At 45.8% G+C, this 25527-nt stretch overlaps 1 protein-coding gene across 1 annotated transcript in view; it reads left to right on the forward strand.

The window, feature by feature from the left end:
• SPRED3 (sprouty related EVH1 domain containing 3) overlaps positions 1–24785 on the forward strand; it is a 71090-nt gene extending 46305 nt beyond the window's left edge. Inside the window, exons 4-6 of the mRNA XM_073641633.1 lie at positions 14440–14516; positions 15558–15719; positions 17464–24785. Of these exons, the coding sequence (XP_073497734.1) occupies positions 14440–14516; positions 15558–15719; positions 17464–18141 (917 nt within the window). The 3' untranslated portion in view covers positions 18142–24785. The remainder of the gene's footprint in view (positions 1–14439; positions 14517–15557; positions 15720–17463) is intronic.
• Positions 24786–25527: the final 742 nt, after the last annotated feature.

Below are 25527 nucleotides of genomic sequence, written 5' to 3' on the forward strand. Positions count from 1 at the left end.
GAGAAACTGGTGTGCTCAGGTGTGATTTTGGCCCATTCTTCCACACAAACACTCTTCAAATCCTGAACGTCCTGTGGGCTCCTTCTGTGAACTCTGAGCTTTAGTTCCTTCCATAAATTTTCTATTGGATTCAGGTCCAGTGATCGGCTCGGCCATTCTAGCACCTTTTTTATCCTTCTCTTAAACCAATTGAGCGTTTCCTTGGCTATGTGTTTGGGATCACTGTCTTGCTAAAATGTCCACCCTCGTTTCATCTTCATCATCCTGGTAGATGGCTGCAGATTTTTATCAAGAGTGTCTCGGTACATTTGTCCATTCATCTTTACTTCAATTATATGAAGTTTGTCAGTGCCGTATTCTGAAAAACACCATGATGTTCTCACCTCCAAACTTCACTGTTGCTATGGTGTTTTGGGGGTGACATGCAGTGCCTTTTGGCCTCCAAACACAGTGTGTATCATGGCATCCAAAGAGTTCAATTTTGGTCTCATCTGACCAGACTATATGCTCCCAGTATTTCACCAGCTTGTCTAAATGTTGTTGAGCAAACTTTAAACACGCTTGAACATGCTTTTTGATCAGCAGTGGAGTCTTGTGTGGTGAGCGTGCACACTGGCCATGGAGGTTGTATGGTGAGTGTGCATACAGGCCATGATGGCTGAGAGCATTAAAAGAAAATAATTGTACCGGCTGATTCCAGGTCTTTATGTAGCTCTGCGCAGGTGGTCCGTGGCTCTTGGGCAACTCTTCTGATTACTTTCACTCCTCTGCCTGAAATCTTTCATGGAGCACCTAGTTATGGCTGGTGTGACAGAGTCACTGTTATTATATGCGAGGGGAGGTATGTGTCACTCAGGATACTCTCTTGTGTGAAATGAGACCTACTGAATTTCTGCCTGCATGTTATATGCTGGGGGTTACTTCTTTTAAAGGGTATGGTTTATGGGAATGACGTAGAGATGAGAGGGAAGTCATTCCCCATACCTCCACCTCAGGGTGTGGCTGAGCAAGCTTTAAATGTTCAGTCCTGTTTTTTTTTCTCTGTGTTGTGTTTGTAGCTCAGGAAGGAGCTGAAGGCTGGACATAACCCGTGTGGGCAAACCGCACACACACATATGGATTGTGCTATCATTTATCTTTTGTTTTGTTGTTTTGCCAGTAAGTCCGTGTTTATTTTTTCTGGAGTTGCAGGGCTTTATGCCATATAATAAAGCCTGCAGAGAAAACCCGGTTCCTAAGTCTACTTCCAGAAGCAGCCGAGCAAGTCGACCTACCACAGTTGGTGGAGAATGCGGGCAAGATTCCAGGAACACGTGTACCTGCCACAGAGACCGGTGGATGTCCTGCGTGAAGGCCAGCAGCCAGCCAGAGAAGCCCGGCAGCATGGAGGAGCTCATTAATCACCTGGTGCAGAGCCAACAACAGATGCACCAACAGCAATAGCAGAGCCAGCAGCACCAGGAGACAACCAAACTGTTGTTGCAACAGATCCAGTTGCAGCAAAAGGCGCAGCAGGAACAGCAGCAGCAGATACAGCTTCTGGCGGATGCCATCCAGGGCAGGGCAACTGCCCCACCCCCAGGGCCGACTGATGACTCCCACGTCAGGAAGGCAGTAAGACGGGCCATGCAGAAGATGACCCCCGGGGATGACGTAGAAGCATTTCTGACTGTCTTTGAGAGGGTGGCTGATCGGGAGAGACTTCCACCTGTTACGCTCGCACCCGGACTGACTGGCGTGAGCTTGATTAGTGATCTCACTGGACCATGAACCGAGGAGTGCCTGGAGGGGCGTAACTAAGTATCAACCCGGTCCGACCAAGGTCGCACGGCGGCTCAGTCGACTCCGTGAACCAGGGAGGAACCGAGCAGAGGGACCAGGTGCTACTCCAGGTCAGACCCTGGTCACAGCTGTTGACCCACGCTGGGGAATGCAGGAACAGGCAGGTTAGACTGGCATATTGACAGGTGGGTACTGGCAGGCACGGCTGGTATGCAGACAGATGGATATTGACAGGCACAGCTGATATGCTGACAGGTGGGCACTGGCAGGCACGGCTGGCATGCTGACATGCAGACAGGCGGGTACTGGCAGGTAGGAACGTAGGCAGGATGGGGACCAGTAGAGACTGGGATACAGGAACGGAGCCGCAGGTGCGGTAGACAAGCAGAGCAGAGCAAAACCCGCAGGTGCGGTTGACAAGCAGAGCAGAGCAAAACCCACAGGTGCGGTAGACAAGCAGAGTAAAGCAAAACCCGCAAGTGCGGTAGACAAGCGGAGCAGAGCAAAACCCGCAAGTGCGGTAGACAAGCGGAGCAGAGCAAAACCCGCAGGTGCGGTGAACAAGCAGAGCAGAGCAAAGCCGCAGGTGCGGTAAACAAGCAGAGCAAAGCAAAACCCGCAGACGCGGTAAACAAGCAGAGCAGAGCAAAACCGCAGGAGCGGTAAACAAGCAGAGCAGAGCTAAACCCGCAGATGCGGTGAACAAGCAGAGCAGAGCAAAACCGCAGATGCGGCGAACAAGCAAAGCAGAGCAAAACCCGCAGATGCGGTGAACAAGCAGAGCAGAGCAAAACCGCAGGTGCGGTAAACAAGCAGAGCAAAGCAAAACCCGCAGATGCGGTTTCCCTCCCCAAATCCATACAGGATTCCATCCAGTCCAACTTTCCCTTTGCCTGGCCCTCACAGGGTATCAAATACTTAGGAATTCGTATTCATAGAGACCTCTCCCGTCTATTTTATCTTAATTTTCGGCCCTTTATTGAACAACTCCATAGAGATCTTACTTCTTGGATGGTGAAGGATTTTTCCTGGTTCGGCAGAATAAATATACTAAAAATGAACGTCCTACCTAAACTCTTATACCTCTTCCAAACCATTCCCGTGGTAATTCCCTCAAATTTTTGGAAAAGACTGCGCAGTAGCTTTTGCAGATTTATCTGGGCAAGTGGACGTCCACGTCGGGGAGAAGTTCTGATCAGACACAAACAAAAGGGGGGCCTTAGCCTTCCGGATTGTAGAAGGTATTACATGGCAGCAGTACACGCTAGAATCCTGGACTTCTTCCATCATTCGGAGGGGAAATTATGGGTCAAAATAGCTCAATCCATTTGTCCTAAAGCTCTTACCACTCTCCCATGGTGCGCCCATTTAATTGTCCCCTCTCTTGGCCTCATGTCATATAGTACTTATGCCACTGCTCTGGCTTTGAGATCCCATAAAAAAAGCTTATCCTTAATCGACCCCCAGGGCCCCTTGCTCCCGATTTCAGATAATCCGGATTTCCCACCAGGACTATCTGCAAATAGATTTCTCGGTTCAAACAAATCCCATCCGATATTATTTTCTCATGTCATCTCCAATACTTCACTGCTCCCCCTCAATGACTTGTTACAGGGAAGAGCCACTTCCCCGAAGGCTAATTTTGAATATAGCCAGTTACAACACTTCTATTCAACTGTGAAGAAGCGCACACATCTTCATAGAGATCTCACAAACTTTGAAAAATTGAGCCTATCATTGTCACCCCCTACACACTCCATCTCCCTACTGTATAATCTCCTCATTGCCCAGGTAACTGACAATAGGCCAGGATTCTGCGGTGCATGGGAAAGGGAACTGGGGAAGTCCTTTTCTGACTCACAATGGGATAAATGTTTCTTCCTAACACATAAAACCTCAATAGGGTCCAAAGCTCAGGAAACCTCCTTCAAAATTATCTCTAGATGGTACCGGGTACCAGCAGTCCTTCATAGATGGTATCCAGTGGTCTCAGAGAGATGTTGGAGATGTGGGGAGGGGGAAGGGACAATGTCACACATATGGTGGGGGTGCCCTATAATAAATGCATTTTGGGCAAAGGTGGTTCCCATGATTGAGAAAATAACTGGTTTGACTATCCCTAATACGCCAGAAGCCCTCCTTTTATCAATGTTACCAATAAGTAAACGTAGTTATAAAAGGTCATCAATAGGCTACCTAATACTGACGGCTAAGAATGTCATTCCACGACACTGGAAAAGCAGAGACCCACCCACTGTGGAGGAATGGTTTGCGGAGATTTCTCTCCTTAATAGGATGGAGCATCTGATTGCCATCTCACCGGCTGATGTTGATAGATACTGTGTGATTTGGAGGGATTGGATGGATTTCCAAAACTCTGACGCCTACCATCTAGCCCCCAACTAAAGTTATCCGGGATGTCGTCACAACAATGATCATAATCGCACTCTATTGATTGGTGGTCTGCCGTGGTCCACTCCCTCTCTCTCTATCTTTCATATGTAAAAATACATGCTTGATCTGGATATTGATGGAAAACCCTCCCTGTACCCCCCAATGTACTGTAGTTATGCATAGATTTATAGTTACGCTACCCCTTTTACTATGTATATTGTATTTTCTTGTACTTTTTCAACACAAAAATAAAAAACTTGAATTTGGAAAACCCGCAGATGCGGTGAACAAGCAGAGCAGAGCAAAACCGCAGATGCGGTGAACAAGCAAAACAGAGCAAAACCCACAGATGCGGTGAACAAGCAGAGCAAAGCAAAACCGCAGATGCAGTAAACAAGCAAAGCAGAGCAAAACCCGCAGATGCGGTGAACAAGCAAAGCAGAGCAAAACCCACAGATGCGGTGAACAAGCAGAGCAGAGCAAAACCGCAGATGCGGTAAACAAGGAAAGCAGAGCAAAACCCGCAGATGCGGTGAACAAGCAAAGCAGAGCAAAACCCACAGATGCGGTGAACAAGCAGAGCAGAGCAAAACCGCAGGTGCGGTGAACAAGCAGAGCAAAGCAAAACCCGCAGATTCGGTAGACAGGACAGGGCTCTGTTCACATGGAACAGACTGGAAAACACAAGAAGACAGCTGGAACACAGGAGCCAGACACAGAGGCAGGGAAACAGAATGAGCAGAACCAGATACACACAAGGTACTTGCAATGAAGTAGCAAGTGGACACAAAACTCACAAACAGAAGTACAGAGACAACGAGTTGGAGTTAGGTGCAGGTTCAGATACTGCAGGAAAAAGGGAAGATATAGACATAGAGACAAACAGGTAATGGACTAGGACACTGTTCAGACAGGATCTGAACCAGGAACAAGATACAGAAACGAGCCTGGGAACTCAGCCCCCAGGGTGGCGGAAACTGACTAGATACAGGACAGGACCTGGCAACTCAGTTGCAAGGAACACACAGATGGAAAGTGTTGCTCAGGCCCCTCCTACTGGGTGGAGGGGGTTTAAGTATCCAGTGACTCACAGCAATAGGCTGGGGATGCATTAGGACTGCGCACACTGTAGCTTTAAGAATCAAGAAGTTACAGCGCCGCCGCCCTAAGCCAGCAGACAAGAGACATACAAACAGCAGGTAATGGAGCAAAGTGTGCAGCCTGGCCTGATAGTTAAGATTGCGGTCTTGCATGGTGAGAGGTGGTAGGGCATGCAAGCACGCCGTCAGGGATGTTACAGTACCCCCCCTTTACGCCCCCTCTTCTTCAAGCCGGCAAGGATTTTCTGCAGAGAATTTGGAGGCCGATCCTTCTCTTCAAGAAGATTACCTCTTCTGTCCACTAGAGGGAATGAAACTAGTCTCACCGTCTTGGTGACTAGGATGCTTCCTCCCATCGAGCCATCCTCAGCAACAGATGAAGTGAGTGAAGTACCAGGAACAAGACACAGGAAAGTCTCTCTCCATTTGTTAATATGGAGTAGCACCCCAAAGAATTCATGGGACAACTGGAGATCCTCCACCGGGTTGGAGGGGTGCAGAGACTCGGGAGTAACCACCGCCTTAATGTACACTTTGCCAAGCTTACTGGATGAAGTGGGCGAAGTACCAGGTACAGGGTGCAGAAAAGTCTCTCTCCATTTGTTATCAGGTAGCACCCGAAGGATTCAGGAGGCAACTGGAGGTCCTCCACCGGGTTGGAGGGGTGCAGAGACTCGGGGGTAACCACCGCCTTGATGTACACTTTGCCCAGCTTACTGGATGAAGTGGGCGAAGTACCAGGTACAGGGTGCAGGAAAGTCTCTTTCCATTTGTTATCAGATAGCACCCCGGAGGATTCAGGAGGCAACTGGAGGTCCTCCGCCTGGTTGGAGGGGTGAAGAGACTTGAAGGTAGCCACCGCCTTGATGGACTTATTGCCAGATTTGTTAGAGATGGAGGATCCTTGCTTAGGGACCAACTTCAGTCTGGTTTCTGAGATGACACATCTGCGAGGCGGGGCGGTGCCTAAAACCAGATCATTGGTACAATCGTCGAGACCGTGTGGGGACAATGCCTCCGCTTCCCTTCCTTCGGAGACTTCAGCACACAGCGAGTCAGCGACTAGCAGATCTGGTGAAGAAGAAGAAGAAATTGCTGACTGTCCTGAAGATATGGGGACTGGACACCCCTTGCACCTCAGCAGTCCCCCAGGAAACACCATGCAGGATCTCCAGACCTGAGCGGGCACTAGATCTCTCGGCTCTGGACGACCTGTGGGTAAACCAGACAGCACCTGGAATGTGAACTTCTTCATGTGTAATGCTCCAATCTGGAGCTTAATTTGTACAGACATATTTTGACTGTTTCTGAGTAGGGCTCGTCCTTCCGCTGACAATGCCCAAACCGGCTTCTGGAGCTGTCGGACAGGAATCAGACACCGACTCTTCAAGGCTTTAAGCCCAAAACTTCCGGTTAATCCAATGCCATCACTTGCCACGGAGACAGTCATGGTCATCTGTGGAAAGGAAACACTAACGCCAAGGGCAGCCTCTCCTACAGGCCTAATGTCTTGGGATTCTCCAACATTCGCTGGACAAAGACCGTCAGGGGGTCCCAAACAACCGCAGCGGGACCGCAATCCAATTTTGTGACTGAGTTCTGGCCTCTGCTTTGCCTGACGAACATAGTCATCCTTCATGGATTCTGTGCGGAAAGATGCCTCTACAGGCTGGGGAACAGGAGGTCTTTGGGAGGACAGAACCTGGCGTGACGGTTTACCTCTACGCCTTGCACGTCTGGACTGCCTCTTGAGGTTGGGAAGGGAAGCATTCTGTGGAGCATTGTCATCCTGTGTGGATTCTGTGTGGGCAGCTGTCTCTTCAGACTGGAGAACTGGTAGGCTACCTACACACATTACCCATCGTGGCTGCTCCAGGATACTGGGAAGGGAAGCTTTAGCACAAGCCTCAGGGTTAGGGTCATCGAAGACTATTAGAAAGGCCACCAGGAAGGCCTGCAGATCAGAGACGATAGGATCCCATGCTTCCCATAGGTGGGTGATCCAATTCAAGGCATCACCCGCTAAGTAGGACATCATGAATGCTACTTTAACCGGATCAGTGGGAAAACAGTGAGCATAGAATTTGAAATGCAGCATACATTGCTCCACAAACGCACGGCTTTGTTTTGGATCCCCATAGTACCGTGGTGGATCCGCAGGAACGAGTGCTGATAGCTCCATTTGGGCTGGTGCGTAAATCGCCTGGACCTCAGCTTGAGAAATTTTTTTTCCTTGGTGCACGTATTCGTCAGACAAGAATTCAAATGTCTCCGAGAGCGAAGGGCCGTGGGGCTCAACGGGAACCATGGCCTGAGCAAACTGTTACGCTCGCGCCCTGACTGACTGGCGTGAGCTTGATTAGTGATCCCACTGAACCATGAACCGAGGAGTGCCTGGAGGGGCATAACTAAGTATCAACCCGGTCCGACCAAGGTCGCACGGTGGCTCAGTCGACTCCGTGAACCAGGGAGGAACCGGGGAGGACCAGGTGCTACTCCAGGTCAGACCCCGGTCACAGCTGTTGACCCACACCGGGGAATGCAGGAACAGGCAGGTTAGACTGGCATATTGACAGGTGGGTACTGGCAGGCACGGCTAGTATGCAGACAGGTGGATATTGACAGGCACAGCTGGTATGCAGACAGGTGGGCACTGGCAGGCACGGCTGGCATGCAGACAGGTGGGCACAGACAAGCACGGCTGACATGCAGACAGGCGGGTACTGGCAGGTAGGAACGTAGGCAGGATAGGGACCAGTACAGACTGGGATACAGGAATGGAGCCGCAGGTGCGGTAGACAAGCAGAGCGGAGAAAAACCCGTAGGTGCGGTAGACAAGCAGAGCAAAGCAAAACCCGCAAGTGCGGTAGACAAGCGGAGCAGAGCAAAACCCGCAAGTGCGGTAGACAAGCGGAGCAGAGCAAAACCCGCAGGTGCGGTGAACAAGCAGAGCAAAGCCGCAGGTGCGGTAAACAAGCAGAGCAAATCAAAACCCGCAGATGCGGTGAACAAGCAGAGCAGAACAAAACCGCAGGTGCGGTGAACAAGCAGAGCAAAGCAAAACCCGCAGATACGGTGAACAAGCAGAGCAGAGCAAAACCGCAGGTGCGATAAACAAGCAGAGCAAAGCAAAACCCGCAGATGCGGTGAACAAGCAGAGCAGAACAAAACCGCAGGTGCGGTAAACTAGCAGAGCAAAGCAAAACCCGCAGATGCGGTGAACAAGCAGAGTAGAGCAAAACCGCAGGTGCGGTAAACAAGCAGAGCAGAGCAAAACCCGCAGATGCGGTGAACAAGCAGAGCAGAGCAAAACCGTAGATGCGGTGAACAAGCAAAACAGAGCAAAACCCGCAGATGCGGTGAACAAGCAGAGCAGAACAAAACCTCAGATGCGGTGAACAAGCTAAACCCGCAGATGCTGTGAACAAGCAAAGCAGAGCAAAACCCACAGATGCGGTGAACAAGGAGAGCAGAGCAAAACCGCAGGTGCTGTGAACAAGCAGAGCAAAGCAAAACCCACAGATTCGGTAGACAGGACAGGGCTCTATTCACATGGAACAGACTGGAAAACATAAGAAGACAGCTGGAACACAGGAGCCAGACACAGAGGCAGGGAAACAGAATGAGCAGAACCAGATACACACAAGGTACTTGCAATGAAGTAGCGAGTGGACACAAAGCTCACAAACAGAAGTACAGAGACAACACGTTGGAGTTAGGTGCAGGTTCAGATACTGCAGGAAAAAGGGAAGATACAGACATAGAGACAAACAGGCAATGGACTAGGACACTGTTCAGACAGGATCTGAACCAGGAACAAGATGCAGGAACGAGCCTGGGAACTCAGCCCCCAGGGAAGCGGAAACTGACTAGAAGTCACAGGTACAGGTAACAGGCCTGGGTATACTGCCCCCAGGGGCGGAAACAGACTAGATACAGGACTGGACCTGGCAACTCAGTTGCAAGGAACACACAGATGGAAAGTGTTGCTCAGGCCCCTCCTACTGGGTGGAGGGGTTTTAAGTATCCAGTGACTCACAGCAATAGGCTGGGGACGCATTACGACTGCGCACACTGTAGATTTAAGAATCAAGAAGTAACAGCGCTGCCTCCCTAAGCCAGCAGACAAGAGACATACAAACAGCAGGTACTGGATCAAAGTGTGCAGCCTGGCCTGATAGGTAAGATTGCTGTCTTGCATGGTGAGAGGTGGTAGGCCATGCAAGCACGCCGCCAGGTATGTTACACCACCAGAACAGTTGGCAGAGGTTCTCGCACCATATTTGTCGGGGGAGCCCCAAAAGGCACATTATGACTTGGCACTGCAGGATGCCAAGGAATACGCCAAGCTAAAGACAGAGATCTTAGCATGTCTGGGAGTGAATATGGCGGTGAGAGCCCAACGAGTCCACAATTGGGTGTATGCCAGCGACAAACCCCCTCGCTCGCAGATGTTTGACCTTCTACATCTCGTTCAGAAGTGGTTACAGCCAGAGTCCTCAACTCCGGTCCAGATGGTTGAGTGGGTGGTGATTGATAGATTTGTGCACTCCCTTCCCAAGCCAGTACTGACCTGGGTTGCCCAGGGCGATCCCCAGAACGCAGATGACTTCATTGGCCTGGTAGAGAGGTACCAGGTGGTTGAGAAATCCCTCTGGAAACCAGATATAGTCACTCCTCCGTACTGGGATACCCAAAAGAGGGCGGGTTCACCACGGAAGGGGTCTAGAGCCACCACTGGGGGGCGCCCCACTCCCACTGAAGGTGACACAAGGACTGTTGCTAAAGATCTAGTCTGTTGGCGGTGTCACAACCCTGGACACGTAGCCGCCAGGTGTCATATGTCCCTCGAGCCCATGGACTGCAGCCTAGGCAAACGGGTCTCCTATTATGCTTATCCCGCCTGCAGTGTGGACTGTCGACCCAGCGAGGGGCCACAGGCATGTGCCGTGTCCGTTAATGGGGTGATGGTGCTTGGACTGTTGGATTCAGGGAGTCACTAATCAGTGCCAACCTTCCCCACCAGCTGATCTCTGCCAAGACTGTGGGCGTTCGCTGCATACATGGGGACACCAAGGACTAACCAGTGGCCACAGTGACAGTGAGAACAGACTGTGGTGCCCAATCCCACGAGGTCGGGGTGGTTAAGGACCTGATACACCCTGTCATATTGGGGCGCAATTTCCCGTTGTTCTGGGAGTTGTGGGGGAAAGGAACCGGACTGAGTCACGTGAACAAATTCCAGGTCCCTAAGGAAATACCCCAGTCGACATCTGAAGGGGATGAGTTCCCATTCTGTGTCCTTGCCAGCGATGAGGACGAGACTGTGACCGAGGAGGCCAACCTCCCTGAGTTAGAGGTGACAGGAGAGAACTTTGGGTCTGCTCAAGTTCGGGATTTGACCTTGAAGGGGGCATGGGACAATATTACTGTCTGTAATGGGGTTGCTCAAGAGCCGGGGGTAGACACCAGGTACCCACACTTCGCAGTTCAGGGGGAGTTATTGTATCGGGTGACCAAACCAAGGGGTGATTCACATGTTCTGGGGGGACACCTGGGGGTCGAGAAAACTCAGGAGAGGATATTGAGGAGGTTTTACTGGCCAGGGTGTTACCGGGAGATCCTGAACTATTGTAGATCCTGCCCCACCTGCCAGATAACTGCACCCTCCTCCCACTTCTGTAGTCCTTTAATCCCCCTACCTGTGATAGAAATCCCCTTTGAGAGGATTGCCATGGATCTAGTAGGGCCCTTAGTCAAATCGGCCTGGGGCCACCAATACATCCTGGTGGTCATGGACTATGCGACCCGGTACCCGGAAGCGGTACCACTGAGGAACTCGTCGAGTAGGAGCATCGCCCGGGAACTTGTCCATATATATGCCAGGACCGGTCTGCCGAAGGAGATCCTAACGGACCAAGGAACCCCTTTCATGAGCAAGGTAATGAAAGAGCTGTGTAAAGTCCTTCAGATTACCCAGCTGCGAACCTCTGTTTACCATCCGCAGACAGGCGGCCTGGTGGAGCTCTTTAATAAAACCTTAAAAGCAATGCTCAAAAAGGTCGTAGAGAAGGACGGTCGTGACTGGGACTACCTGCTACCATTCTTGCTCTTCTCTGTAAGAGAGGTCCCACAAGCCTCTACAGGTTTCTCCTCGTTTGAGCTACAGTACGGACGACATCCGCGAGGGCTCCTGGATATTGCCAAGGAAACCTGGGAAGATGAGGTTACGCCCCACCGGAGCATCATAGAACAGGTCGCCCAGATGCAGGAGAGGATGGTGAAAGTGATGCCTATCGTGAAGGCTCATCTCCTCCAAGCACAAGAGGCCCAGGCAAGGGTCTATAACCGGTCAGCGAGGCTGAGACAGTTCCAGCCTGGGGATTGCGTACTGGTTCTTATTCCCATCGTCGAGAGCAAGTTCCTGGCCAAGTGGCAAGGACCGTATGAGGTGATAGAGAAACTCAGCGGAGTGAACTACAAAGTTCATCAGCCTGGACGAAGAAAGCCGCACCAAGTGTACCATGTGAACTTGCTCAAGCCGTGGCGAGATCGGGAAATGCTGGGGGCTTCTTGTTTGGGAGCCAGTCCGAAAGCCAAAGTCGAGGACGTCACAATAGCTGAGACTCTATCGCTGGCACAAAAACAACAATGTAGAGAGCTGCTGCAACGGAACCGTTACCTGGTCTCGGAGTTGCCAGGGCGTACGGAGGTGGTCAAGCATGACGTGCTGACGGAAGCGCATGTTAGGGTAAACCTCAAACCCTATAGGATTCCTGAAGTCCACCGTGAGGTAATCTCAGCTGAGGTTAAGAGGAATGATGCTGGACCTCGGAGTGATAGAGGAATCGAAGAGCGGATGGTCAAGTCCTATCGTTCTCGTGCCAAAGCCCGACGGGGAGTGGAAATTTTGTAACGATTACCACAGGCTGAATGAAGTTTCCAAGTGTGACGCATACACGATGCCCCGCGTCGATGAACTCATCGAGAGGCTTGGACCTGCGAGATATATTACCACTCTCGACTTGACGAAGGGCTACTGGCAGATCCACGTGCCCCAGATGGCCAAGGAGACAACAGCTTTCTCAACACCTGATGGGTGCTTCCAGCACACCCGAATGCCTTTCGGACTGCAGGGAGCACCAGCCACCTTCCAGAGGGCCATGGATCGGATCCTAGGCCCACATAACAAGTATGCCGCAGCCTACCCAGACTGGGAAAGTCATCTGCCAAAGGTACAGGTGATTCTGGATGCTCTAAGGAAGGCAGGATTTACCATAAATCCAAGAAAATGTGCCATTGGGAAGGAGGAGGCCAAGTACTTAGGCTACGTCGTCGGGAGAGGCGAAATTAAGCCACAGGTCAATAAGATCGAGGCAATTCAGAACATTCAGAACTGGCCGCAACCGCTCTCCAAGAAGCAGGTGAGAGCGTTTCTTGGAATCGTGGGATATTACCGGCGGTTTATCCCAAATTTTGCTATGAATGCCACACCACTGACGGACCTTCTGAAAGGCACAAATTCAACGATGGCGAAATGGACTGTTGAAACCAAGATGGCATTCCAACAGCTGAAGCTGGCACTCTGTGAGCAGCCGGTCCTGGTCGCACCAGACTTTACTAAAGAGTTTGTGCTCCAGACAGATGCCGCAGAAGTTCGCCTAGGAGCTGTGCTGTCACAGGAGATAAATGGGGAAGAGCATCCCATCCTGTATATGAGCCGGAAGCTCTCGCCCCGTGAGAAAAATTCTGTCATTGTGGAGAAAGAATGCTTAGCCATAAAATGGGCCATAGACACGCTAAGATATTACCTACTTGGCTGAAAGTTTAAATTGGTGTCAGGCCATGCCCCTTTGAGATGGGTGAGGGAAAAGAAGGGTAAGAATTCCCGAGTAACTAGGTGGTTCTTAGGTCTCCAAGACTTTAATTTTCATGTGGAGCATAGACCCGGGAAGTTACACGCTAATGCTGATGACCTCTCCAGAATTCCCTGCTTGGTATCTGAAGGTGCCCAATCCCCTGGCTTTGGGCAGAGGGGGGGGGGATATGTGACAGAGTCACTGGTATTATATGCAAGGGGAGGTATGAGTCACTCAGGATGCTCTCCTGTGTGAACTGAGACCTACTGAATTTCTGCCAGCATGTTATATGCTGGAAGTTACCTCTTTTAAAGGGTGTGGTTTTATGGGAATGACATAGAGATGGGTGGGAAGTCATTCCCCATACCTCCACCTCAGGGTGTGGCTGAGCAAGCTTTAAATGTTCAGTCCTTTTTTTTCTCTGTGTTGTGTTTGGAGAGGCAAGGTCTCCAGACTGGACAGACATAGCTCAAGAAGGAGCTGAAGGCTGGACATAACCTGTGTGAGCGAACCGCACACACACATATGGACTGTGCTATCGTTTATCTTTTGTTTTGTTGTTTTGTCAGTAAGGCCATGTTTATTTTTGCTGGAGTTGCAGGGCTTTATGCCATATAATAAAACCTGCAGAGAAAACTCGGTTCCTGAGTAAACTTCCGGAAGTTGTCAAGCGAGTTGACCTACCACACCGGTTTATGGTGAAATGATGTTCTTTCCACTTCCAGATTATGGCCTCAACAGTGCTCACTGGAACCTTCAGTAGTTTAGAAATTCTTCTATAACATCAGCCATCAGTATGTTTTGCAACAATAAGGTCTTGAGACCGCTCACTGGTTTTACCCATCATGAGATGTTTCTTATGTGACACCTTGGTAATGGGACAGCTCTTTATTGGCTATCAGTTGAACCAGCTGATATTATTTTTCACTAAGTGTCAGGATTTCTTTCTAATTACTGATATATTTCAGCTGGTGTCATGACTTTCCAAGGTTTTTTGCACCTCTCTTACCTCGTGTGTTCAATACCTTTTTCCTGTGTCATTTCTCATTATTACACATAATTTATGGACATATATGGTTTGATTTCTTTGCCTGTGTGGATTGGATGGTTGTTACCAACATCTTGTGAGAATTTAATGTCAATAGCACCTTTAGAAATGCATTTACTTATGCATTTACATAGAAAATTGGTGACATGTTGAATACTTATTTCACCAGCTGTATATTATATAGGCAACTATATACATTGTTGCACCTGCTTATACTTCAGTCCATAATCTAATATTGACTTCTTTGTCCTCATAGGTTCTTTGTCACATTCAACATCCTCATCATCCTCCTCCTCTCGAGAAGAAGCTCAAGCTATGGAAGATGTCATGCCAGTAAGTTAAAAACCAAACTCCACATATACCAGTGTTTTGGTCATTATCTCTGATAAACCTAAGCATGTCCAAAAAAGTAGCTAAGATTTTTTTTGTCTTTTAATAAACTTATAAGTCGTACCTTCATGTCATTGTGCCCCCATTGTGGTCTTCAATAATTGAAGCGGTTGTCTGGTGTTTAAAAAATATATATTTTCAAGAATTATAACTTTAATAGAGGGAGTATTAAAGGTGGGGATATCTCATTCATGTTCATCCTATATTTGCAAGAGTGAGGAACAATTACAAGGACTGTCTTTCATCCTGGCATATTCATTCATTACATAGACGACCTATTAATTTTAATAGGTATGATGTAATTCCACATATATCCTATGGGGGCGCTGCTGGGAAATTAAACACTTGTTGTTTTCCCCAAAGTTTACAACTTAAAGAAGCACTCCCATCAAATTTGTTATCCTCTTAATATAGTGCAATCATCATATTATACAGCACTGTATACTTACAATTGCTCATTTTGTCTTTCTACCCAGTTAATTCTTCTCTTTTCCATTAGGTTAATGACATCACGTGATTAAAAACCGACTAGCTGAATCCTTCTAAGCTCTATATAGAAACAGGAAATCTCTTTTCCCTGGATGAGTCATAAGTCACTGCAAAAGTCCCTGGCGGGTTGGAGGGAGCAGCTGGGTCAGGAGTTAAAGAGGGGTAGAATAATTGCAGAGACAAGAGACTTCCTGTTTCTACATATAGTAGAGAAAAGAGAAGAAGTAGCTGGGTAGAAAGGCAAAATGAGCAATTGTAAGTACACAGTGCTGTATAATATGATGAGTGCAATATATTAAGAGGATAAAACTTTGATGGGAGGAGGAGGAGGAGGAGCGCTTCTTTAATCCTGAGGTCACAATAGCAAAACACTCTTTTATTTGGGTTCTTTCTAAAAAAAATGGACTGTCCAAACCGGACAACCTTTTTGTGTACTACCTAGATGTACTCTTATTTTCCCCCGTACATTACTATCTTTACTTTCCACATCCTCAGCTAAACACAGATAGTGAATCATCTTCCAACAGCCGAAAGGAAATGTTACCAAAACACATCACCATCGTCACCAGTGAGTCGTCCTCTAGCTGCTACGTGAGATCTCCTGTTTCTGAAGAATTTGGGTTTACCACTGGTCCATCAGTCAGTCCAACCACACAGGTATATAAACTGTAGTCGTCCATTATTATTCTGTAATAAGTCGTAAAGTATAAATAAACTTTTCAAAAGTCTGTTGATATGTTGAAGCCCCTTAAAGAAGTTGTCCACTACTTTTACATTGATGGCCTATCCTTAGGATAGGGCATCAATATCTGATCGGCCAGTGTCTGACACCTGGCACCCCCGCCGATCAGCTTTTATAGGAGGAGGCTGGAAGTACTCACTTGTAGTGGCCGGGGCTTGTTACTGCACATCTGCCTCCTATTGCTTTGAATAGGAGGCGGATGTACAGTACCCCGCAGCTTCCGGTCGGCGGCCGCCGCCACAGCCACCGATAGCAGCTGATCGACGGGGGTGCCGGGTGTTGGACCCCGGCAGATCAGACATTGATAACCTATCCTAAGGATAGCGCATCAGTGTAAAAGTAGTGGACAACCTCTTTAAACACCCTGTAGATCGGTGGGGGATCCAAGTGCTGGGGCCCTTCACTGATAGCACATACCGCTGTGCAGAAGTGCCCAGAACCTGTGAGAGAGTGCTTAGAGTTGTACGGTCACATTAGAAAGATGCAGGCTACCAATGAATTTTCATGGCAGCCACGAGACTGTTAAAGGCTACCATTTTCGTCCTCCAGTGAAGCACAGTATGTAGCGTAATTTTCTCTGTTTTTTGCAATACTTTAGTATTGAATTATGTAGAACAAGGATCGCAGGAGACCAAAAAAATAAAGTAAAAAAAAAAATAAAAAAAATGTAAAAAAAAAAAAATAAAAAATCAATGCTCTCTCCCCTTTTTCCTAGGTTAAAAATAAGGAAATATATAGTAATAAATATAAATAAAATAAAGTAACAAAAAAGTACTTGATATCAACGATTAAATACGGTAAATATGACTAGTTTAAAACACTACTTGAATTTAAAAAAAAGTTATGCAAGTTTAGTATAGCTAAAATCGTACTGACCTGAAAAATCATGTTGCCAGATCATTTTTACCGCATGCTAAACACCATAAAAAAAAAAAAAAAAAATTGCAGAATTGAGATGATTTTTTTTTCATCATTTCGCTGTACATGGATTTTTTTTTCCAGTTTTTCAATACATTATATGGTAAAATGAATAGTGTCATTCAAAACTATATCTATAAAAAACTATAACTATAAAAAAAACAAGCCCTTGTACTGCTGTGGGGAAGGAAAAATAAAAAAAGTTATGGCCATTGTACGAAGAGGAGTAAAAAGTGAAACTGCAAAAACTGAAATTGGCCACAGCTGGAAGGGATTAAGGGGCTTCAACCTATCAAAAAACTGACAGTGTAAGGCTATGTTTAGATTACTTTTGGACTTTATTTTTGGCCAATGTTCCATGGGGAATCTTCAGGCCAAACCATGCTCCACACCTAGAGCTGTGTCATCTACAACTGTTTGTCATACAGCCATGCACCTATAGGATCCCTGCATGGTATATGTTTTGTGGCATGTCTCCACACTAAAGCGTAGTTGATTGTTTTTTTCCTGAAGATATACCGAAAAAGCATTTAGTGATGCATAAGCTAACCGCCATGTGAATATAGCCCAAGTAAGGCAAGAAGACAGCTGCTACCATCTCCATAGTCCACCTGCCAAAGTTTTATGACGCTTTGATCATAAGCCTGTGACCTTTTACTCTTTGATCAACTCCACTGATATAAATGTAAGGCAGGCAAGAAGTGTTTTGTTTGACTAACACATATTCACCTCTCCCATCAGTCACAGCCTTTAAAACGTCTGTCCTTCCATGATGAAGAAGAACTTGAGAGCATCAACCCATGCAAAGATCTTTGGGTATCAAAAGGATATGAAGACTATCGCCGTGCAGCTCTACAGCAACCCGATCAGTCTAAGTCCGACTTAAGAGTCCACTTCCAAAAAGCCACCGGGAGCAAAGCCAAAGACAGGCACTTTCCAGGAGCTGCGAGTTCAACTACATCAGAAAGTGAGGGTCAGTTAAAGGACCCTAGGGCCTCCCCTTCTTGCAGGATTCACGGCACCCCTTCTCCTAAGTCTAAGGAACACTCTCATATGTCTGGGGAGGAAGATACAGCCACCGCCCGTTGTGTCTATTGCAGGGACGTGTTTAGCAGTGAAGAGAATGGCAGAGGGCAGTGCCAGGACGCTCCAGACCCCATAGGTCGTTGTGTCTACCAACTTTCCTGCATGTGGTGTGCTGAGAGCTTACTATACCACTGCATGTCAGACTCAGAGGGCGAGTATTCGGACCCCTGCTCCTGCGACCCTGGGCATCCCCATTTCTGTATACGTTGGGCTGCCCTGGTGGCCTTGTCTCTTGTGGTCCCCTGCATGTGCTGCTACCTCCCATTACGGGCATGCCACTGGTGCGGGGAACACTGTGGCTGTTGCGGGGGGAAGCATAAAGCGGTGCGGTGAGAGGACGAGGAACAGGGTGCAAGGAGGAAAGTGTAATGTTCAGTTTTCAACCTCTTGAGAGCCAGCATATTTACATGGCAGGATCTGCGCCAATCTTTGTGAGCGGGCACGTCATACAACTGGCCCGGGAGATATGTGTATTTCAGACAAGATATGGCTGCAGAGGCAACGACCTACCAAAAAGAGGCAGGATGGAATTTGATTAAGAACAGGTGGTCCTGACAAAAATTTTGTATGTTATAGACAATATAACATGTATGTATGTATTACGGGCTGGAAGTGAAATTCTACAGAAGACCAAAAATGATGAGCTAAGGTCACACTGAATCCAATTTTTGACCATTTGATTCTTCTGGGGCAGGCAGAAGGATATGAATATTGGTTATGCATCTACTGTTGATAACACACCTTCTGACCATAATCTATACAGTGTGATGATATTTTTGGGTTACAAGGGTAACAGGGTAATTGTGTTGCTCTCAAGTTGAAGACATGAGGACTCTAAAAGAGGCCAAATTCAGTTTTAGCTTTGAAGGTCTTGAGGTCCATCGACTAGATGTGTCCTCCACGGACTCCATTAAGTTTTATGACATCATCATCTAATTAATTAAAAAAAAATAAAGTTTAATTTTGAAAATGGCAACCAAATTTGGTCAAGCTTTAAGTTAAATGGACACTTTTGCTCAAAAATAGCCATTACTGACCAATGGCTATGCTTATTATGTTATCTTCATGGTAGCCTATTTTGGTCTTCTGCAGATGACATCTCCATACTGTAATTATTGTAAGCAAGGTTGGCTTGTGGACCAAAGCTTGGATGTACAGACCCAGAAACGAAATGATGACAGAGATATTAGATTTGGGAAGCATCACACGTTCCCATATAACTAGCACCTCTGTATCTACAGCTGCAATGCTGAGGTCCATGCAGGAGAATTCAAACCATCTCAGTGTAGAGGAAATTGCTGTTTGAGGAGGGTCAGCTCATGGTGGGTCAAGCCATGTTTGGTTGGACAGTGGCTAAGTAAATTTTGACTGAATCAACTGTGCTCCCTCAATGGTGTCCTTATACCTGAGCCTGTTCTTTGCTGTATTTTCCTTTCCGATCCATGTTTATACCTGTGACAAAAGAGAATAGCAGTAAATATCCTACCAAAACAGCTATAGAGAGATAAATGTGAAAGCTAATACTGATTTTATACATGGAAGTTATTAGTTGTCACTTTTGTATAGCTGCTTTTTGTAAGAAAGACACCTTCAACTTGAGAAGAAGAGAAGGACAGGATGAGGTTTTACTCCAGTGATTACCAAAAAAAATTACAAGTGTGTCAATGTATGTGGCTGCTCGAAAAGGGTTCTCATTGGAGATCCAGGTTGTATGAAGGGTATATGAAGACTTACAGGCAATGCTCTAAGGTAACAAAAATGCAAATTTGTTCTTCTTCAGAAGAAAGAAAGATTTCTCAAACCAAAGACACTTCCAAAAGGAAGAGACATTCAACTCTACGTACTCATCGGAGTTCTTGCTTTTTATCAGTAGTGGTTGAATACACTGTTTTGTGCTGATGAGGGGCAACAATCCCGAAACAGATGTCTACAGTTGGGTTTCTCTGCCACTTTGGATGAGTTTCTGGTATGGCTGATGTCCTTTCTTTTTGGAGGTAGGATAATTTGCAGTCTTTGTGGCTGAATTGCACTGGTATCGTACTGGGAGAGGCTAGACCCAAACTGGAAAGTTTTTCTTCATTTCTAGTTATACATCTAAGATGTTTTGGAAATTCTTAAGTTTTTAATCTTTCACTCACCTACAGAGTCACATATATTTTCAGTACAGTGCCTGAAATTACTTGTTAATATCTGATGAACACATCTGCCTTCAGCATCATCTTTGACCAAGGAAGCCATGTTGACCATGACCGTGTTGACTTGCTTCAGTCTTATTTGTCTTTTCTAGGAGGTGCAGAGGTTTTCCAACAGGTCATTTCAGGCAATTATCCAAAATACAATACATTCTGGTAATTGTGTTAATTAGGGAACATGATTTTATAAGTGCATTTATCCCTTTATTGACTTGCCGATGATTAGGCATGTAACGGTACGGTCAAGGTTACCACGAATCACATGAATAATTAAATGACATAGGAGTGCCTGGATTTTATAAAAAAAAATGGTCCCAACTAAGAATTATTTTTTTTTTTAGTGTATGACTTAAAACTAAAAAGACAATCATTGTAAGTGAGACATATTTAACATGAGAGGGGGCCAATGATTCAATACTGGCTGGTGGATGTATCTCCTGAGACTGTCTGGATCAGTAATATCAATGAGCAGATCAGTAAAAAAACTATCATAATGTTATATAAAAGCAGCATTTGGAACCTAAAGGGGTATTTCCATCTCATACATTTGTGGCATGTCCACAATATATGCCATAAATGTATAGCAGATGTAGGTTCCACCAATGGGACTTGCATCCGTCTGGAGTATGTTGCCGTGTGCACGACACTGATGTTGAAGAGGTGATCGGAGTTACCATTCACTTGCATGGAAATTAGGAGCAAAACGTGTTAGTAGATGCAAATCCCATTGGTAGAACATGCATCTACTGTATGTTTGTGGCATATCCCGAAAGCCCCCCATACATATTAAAGGATCGGGGACCTTCTGACATGAATACAAAGTCTATGGACGTTGTTATATAGTTTAGGTGCTCCATTCTTTGGTCTTTGTAGGTAATGACCATTTGCAACTGAGGAACAAATCTACGTGGTGACTGAGTCTATATAGGGATGAAGCAAAAGACAGGGGATAATCTTGTATATCACTCAATGGAAGGATAGCCTCATACATCGAAATGTGGGCTCACTGGAAGGCAGTCTCATCTGTGAGAAGATGGTCTCATTGTATGTGCACTTACTACTGAGAATTACCAATCAGCTGGGTTTGGAGAAGGAAGTCATTTATAGGAACAGGTGCAAATAAGAATAGAGGTATTAAAAACAACAGTCAGTCATATTGTGAGAAAATGTAGGCATTGGCATGGGCATCAATAAGTTTTTGGGTCTGTTTCATACATCACCCTTCCTTCTGGTGGCAATTGGGTTTATATAGTTGAGCCTTTGCAAATATATTCAGTTTCGGGAATTGTGTGTAAGAAATAGCAATCCAAATCAGATGCCCACATTGTCTTGATGGCCCTTCAAGAAAGTTCACATTCCCATTTATGCCTATGAGATGCAGACTGTTGAGGCTGAGGTGCTGTAGGGTAACCCTGGGGCATATGAGTTTCCCTTGGCTTCCCTTTTTTTTCGGATTGCCCATGATCTCAGCAGGCACAATCTTAAAGGTACGTTGTTGATATTATTCACAATCTAGGAACATCCAAAATGGGTGTATACTAAAGGGGTTGTCTCCCAAGGAGAAAATATACCAACTATTCACAGGAAGGAGGATAAATGGATGATCTCGTGGGGTCCAACTGCTGGGACCTCCACTGCTCATGAGAAGAGCCTTGTGTGATATCCTATAGGAGTGGTGGTTGCACATGTTTACTGCCACTCTGTTCACACAGGAGAATTTTGGCCCCTGTTCAAAAGATCAGTGGGGTCTCAGCAGCTGGACCAACAGTGATTAAGCATTTTTTATTTATCCTTTGGATAGCTGATAAAAGTTGTTTATGGGACAAGTTCTCGGTCCAGATGCTGATACTTTTTATTCCACTCTTGTTATCAAAGTGGAGCCTAGTTCAATATCTCACATTTTAGGCTAGGGCTAAACGGCAACTTTGGATGCACAATATTGAGATTGCAATGATAATCCGCACATGCGGATTATCATTGGGGAACATGGCAGACCTTCTACCAAGCGTTTTTTAAGCGTTTCTGCAGTGGAATTGCCTCTGCGGAAACGCTTAAAAAACGCATAGTGGGCACACAGCCTTATGCCACTAAATTGCAACTAATGATAGTGAATGTGGTCACGCAAGTTAGCGCAACGGCAAAAATCCAAACCTGTGTGACCACAATCATTAGGTGGGATTTTAGCTGAATGACATTGTGATCTGAAGTCCCCCTGTAGCACTAGCTTTACCCGTGCACATTCATGTTTCAATCTATGGATGTGCTGCACAGATACAGTTTGTTTATATGGTTACTGTATGGTATATAGGCCAGTCTTGGCTGTGTCATAATGGACATTAGCAATCAACTAATCGTACATGGACATTAGCAATCAACTAACCGTATAAGATGCAGTCTAGTACAAAACAGGGACAAAAGTGCAGCATAATGCCCATTACTGGGATTATCCAGCCTTTACTGTCCACCTATGATGAGCCCTGAAGCACCTCCAAAATGTAACCAAACAAAACTGTATAGCAATCTGCACAATAACCTCCATCTTCACGTGTCATTGCTGGAAGCCGCTTTATCCTGTTAAGGGAAATCGTACCCATCGCTAGCGAAGTGCACATTATAATGACAATCTATTTTTTTGCCCCATGAGAGCCTTAGAATTCGAAAGCCTTCGAGGAGGATTCCACCTATAGATGCTTTTCATTTATTGGCTTACATTAACCCTCCCTATTTTACTACATATTTTGCTTCTATGTATTGGTAGTATACCACTTTTTCCTGGTGCAGTGGGGGCTTCTGTGCTCCTATGTGCCTTTTGTGAGTTGCATTTGTTTTTTTCGCAGGACCACCAATTGCAAGTTTTTGGTGCCCACCAGTGTGTGGCTCTATTTTGTTGCTCGCACTGGGGGTAATCTATTAAAGAGGTTGTCCCAAATTGGCAAGTTAACACCTATTCACTTGATAGGTGATAACTTGCTGATTGCTGGGGGGACCTGTGAAACTCCTACAAATACCAACAACGGAGCTCTGTAATCTATGGCAAAGAAGAGAGGAGTGTCAAGCACGCGCTCCATTCTAACTGGACATTCCGGAACCCCATGCTCGGGTTCCGTGGGGTTCCCAGCAGTCTGAGGGCAGGTGCAGACGACCATGTATTCTCTCATCTGAGATAATTGGGTCGAATATGCTAATCACAACCTAATCAGAGTTTGATCAGAGTGTGATCCAATTCTCTCGGATGAGGAGAAGATGGAGAAATAAATATCTCAATCTTCTCTATTCTGTCAGTCCGTGGAAATCGCTTGGCACTCAGATGTCATTTAAGTGCAGTCCGATGGTTTCCAAGGACACGCTGACTTGCATGTGCATGGCCGATTGCGATCTGAATATCGGATCAAGTTCGGGCATGCAGCGGTTCAGCCCGAGAACAAAACCGGACATGTGCACTGCCCCATAGAATAACATTGGTCGGGGTGCGGTCCAATGTTTTGTTGGATCTCACTCGGACCAAAATACAGTCATCTGCACAAGTCCTGACCCTCAGCAATCAGTATTACTTTGAGGAATTGGACAACGACTTCAATAATATCATCTTCACTGGAGCAAAAAAGTCGATACCTATAGTATGTTTTAAAAGAACACTTCAAGAACGTTGATACAATGTGTTGTGTTTAGTACAGAGCACAAAGGAGTGGGGCATGAATCAGATTTAAAAAAAAATATGTAAGTGTCATACACCACTCCTCAGACCCTAGACCAGGCAAAACACAGTGCCTCAGCTTTTTCTGAAGCGTCCCTAAAAATGTCATATTTCTAGTCATATAGAGAAAGATTGTGATTCAAGGTAATTCCATTGGGGCATCACCCCATAACTAATGCTCCCTACGTTGCTATGTACTATGGGTTTAGTTGTATCTGAAAAGCAAAAAAAAAAAATTAAAGTGGAGTTTCCACTCCCAAATTAAGATTGCCCATACATTACATAATCAGAAGTTTGAAAAGTTGTTAGGATTTAATAACTTTTATTTATTTAAAGGGATATTAGCAGTTTACTGTTTTTTTGCGGCAGCCATTTTTACAGCTCATTACAGATTTGGGACTAGTCGTGCACCTGTGTGTCCATCATATGACTAAATATTAGTTAATGGAAGTAAAATATTAAGGCGGTCATGGAATGGAATCTTCAAAAATGCAGGGAATTGATACAGAAAGATATTGGAAAATTGTATAACTTTTCATTATAGAAGAAAAAATTACCTTTATTTGCTAAATCCGGAATACCCCTTTAAACTGCTGCACTGTGATTGGCTAATTTTATTCCTATTGCTCTCCCTGAATAACGGGAAATCCTGCTTTTAGCTTTGTACACGGGGCATAAAGCCATGCATTTGGAGCAGATTAAAAAAAAAAAAAGACCAAAAATTGGACACTTTTTACCTGGTTGAGAGGTCCTCTTTAAAGTTAGAGGACCCCTTTAAAGTAAATTGCCAGGAATTGGAGAAGAAGCAAATCGCTGATATTTTTGAGGATATGGACTTGAAGGTTGTCCTGAGAGATCACATCCAAATCCACATCTTCACCGCAGGCAGAAGTGCAACTCAGCATCGTACACAACTCCACAACACACACACACACATACACAAGCCTGTAAAGTTTGCACTAGCTGTGCAGTGTTCTGTATATTGCTGGAATGTTTTATTGCTATTTTGTATTAAATGAAAAAAAAAAAAAAAAGTTGCTATTAATTAATTTTTTTTGGTGGTTGGAGCGAATATCTTTTTTTTTTTTTTTCTCGAGGAATATATTGTGTTTTTCTACTGTTATTTTGTACAGAAAGACGGAAGGTAAAAATAGATTTTATGGTTATTTTGTTCTTGCCTCCTAGAAGTGAAGCTGTCTCGTACTCCCATAAGCGAGCAGTTATATTTTGTGGTCTGGACAATTATCGAAGCCGTCACCTCTTAAGAGGCGCGTGGCCCTGGGAATGAATAAAAAAAAAAAAAAAAGGATCGTCCTATAAAAATGGCTGCTTCCTGCTTGTGTGCGAGAGACGGGTCCAATTTAAAGAAAAATACAATATTTAAAAAAAAAAGAGTTGATTTAAATTTTAATACATTTAAGTTTTTTTTATTGATTGTTTTTTTTTTTTTTTAATTGTGTTTGATCTTCCTCATGTTCGGAATGGACGGCAAGGTTCAGAGTTATTTAATTTTTTGCATATTACAAATGGTATCTTGATTATGGTTCTCCTTTTCAGTTTCTTTACTGTAACACCCAGATGAAATCCCGTCATCCCCTCTGATAGTTCAGTGTTTCAGAATATGATTTAATCATTAAATATGTTTATTTTTTAATGAACGGCAAAAAACTTTTGTCCTTTGTTCAATTTTCTCGCGTCTCTGGGATGCGGCTGGTGTGTGTGTGCGCGTGCGGATGATATGGTTGACATGTCAGTGTTTTTGAGTACCAAAAGTCAAGCCAAAAGATATATATCCGACCACCTCTCATGTCTCCTAAAGGCTCCCAATCCAAC

The sequence above is a fragment of the Phyllobates terribilis genome, unplaced genomic scaffold (genome assembly GCF_046119375.1).
Source record: "Phyllobates terribilis strain yellow unplaced genomic scaffold, ASM4611937v1 Scaffold_7__3_contigs__length_470593459, whole genome shotgun sequence".
NCBI lineage: Eukaryota > Metazoa > Chordata > Amphibia > Anura > Dendrobatidae > Phyllobates > Phyllobates terribilis.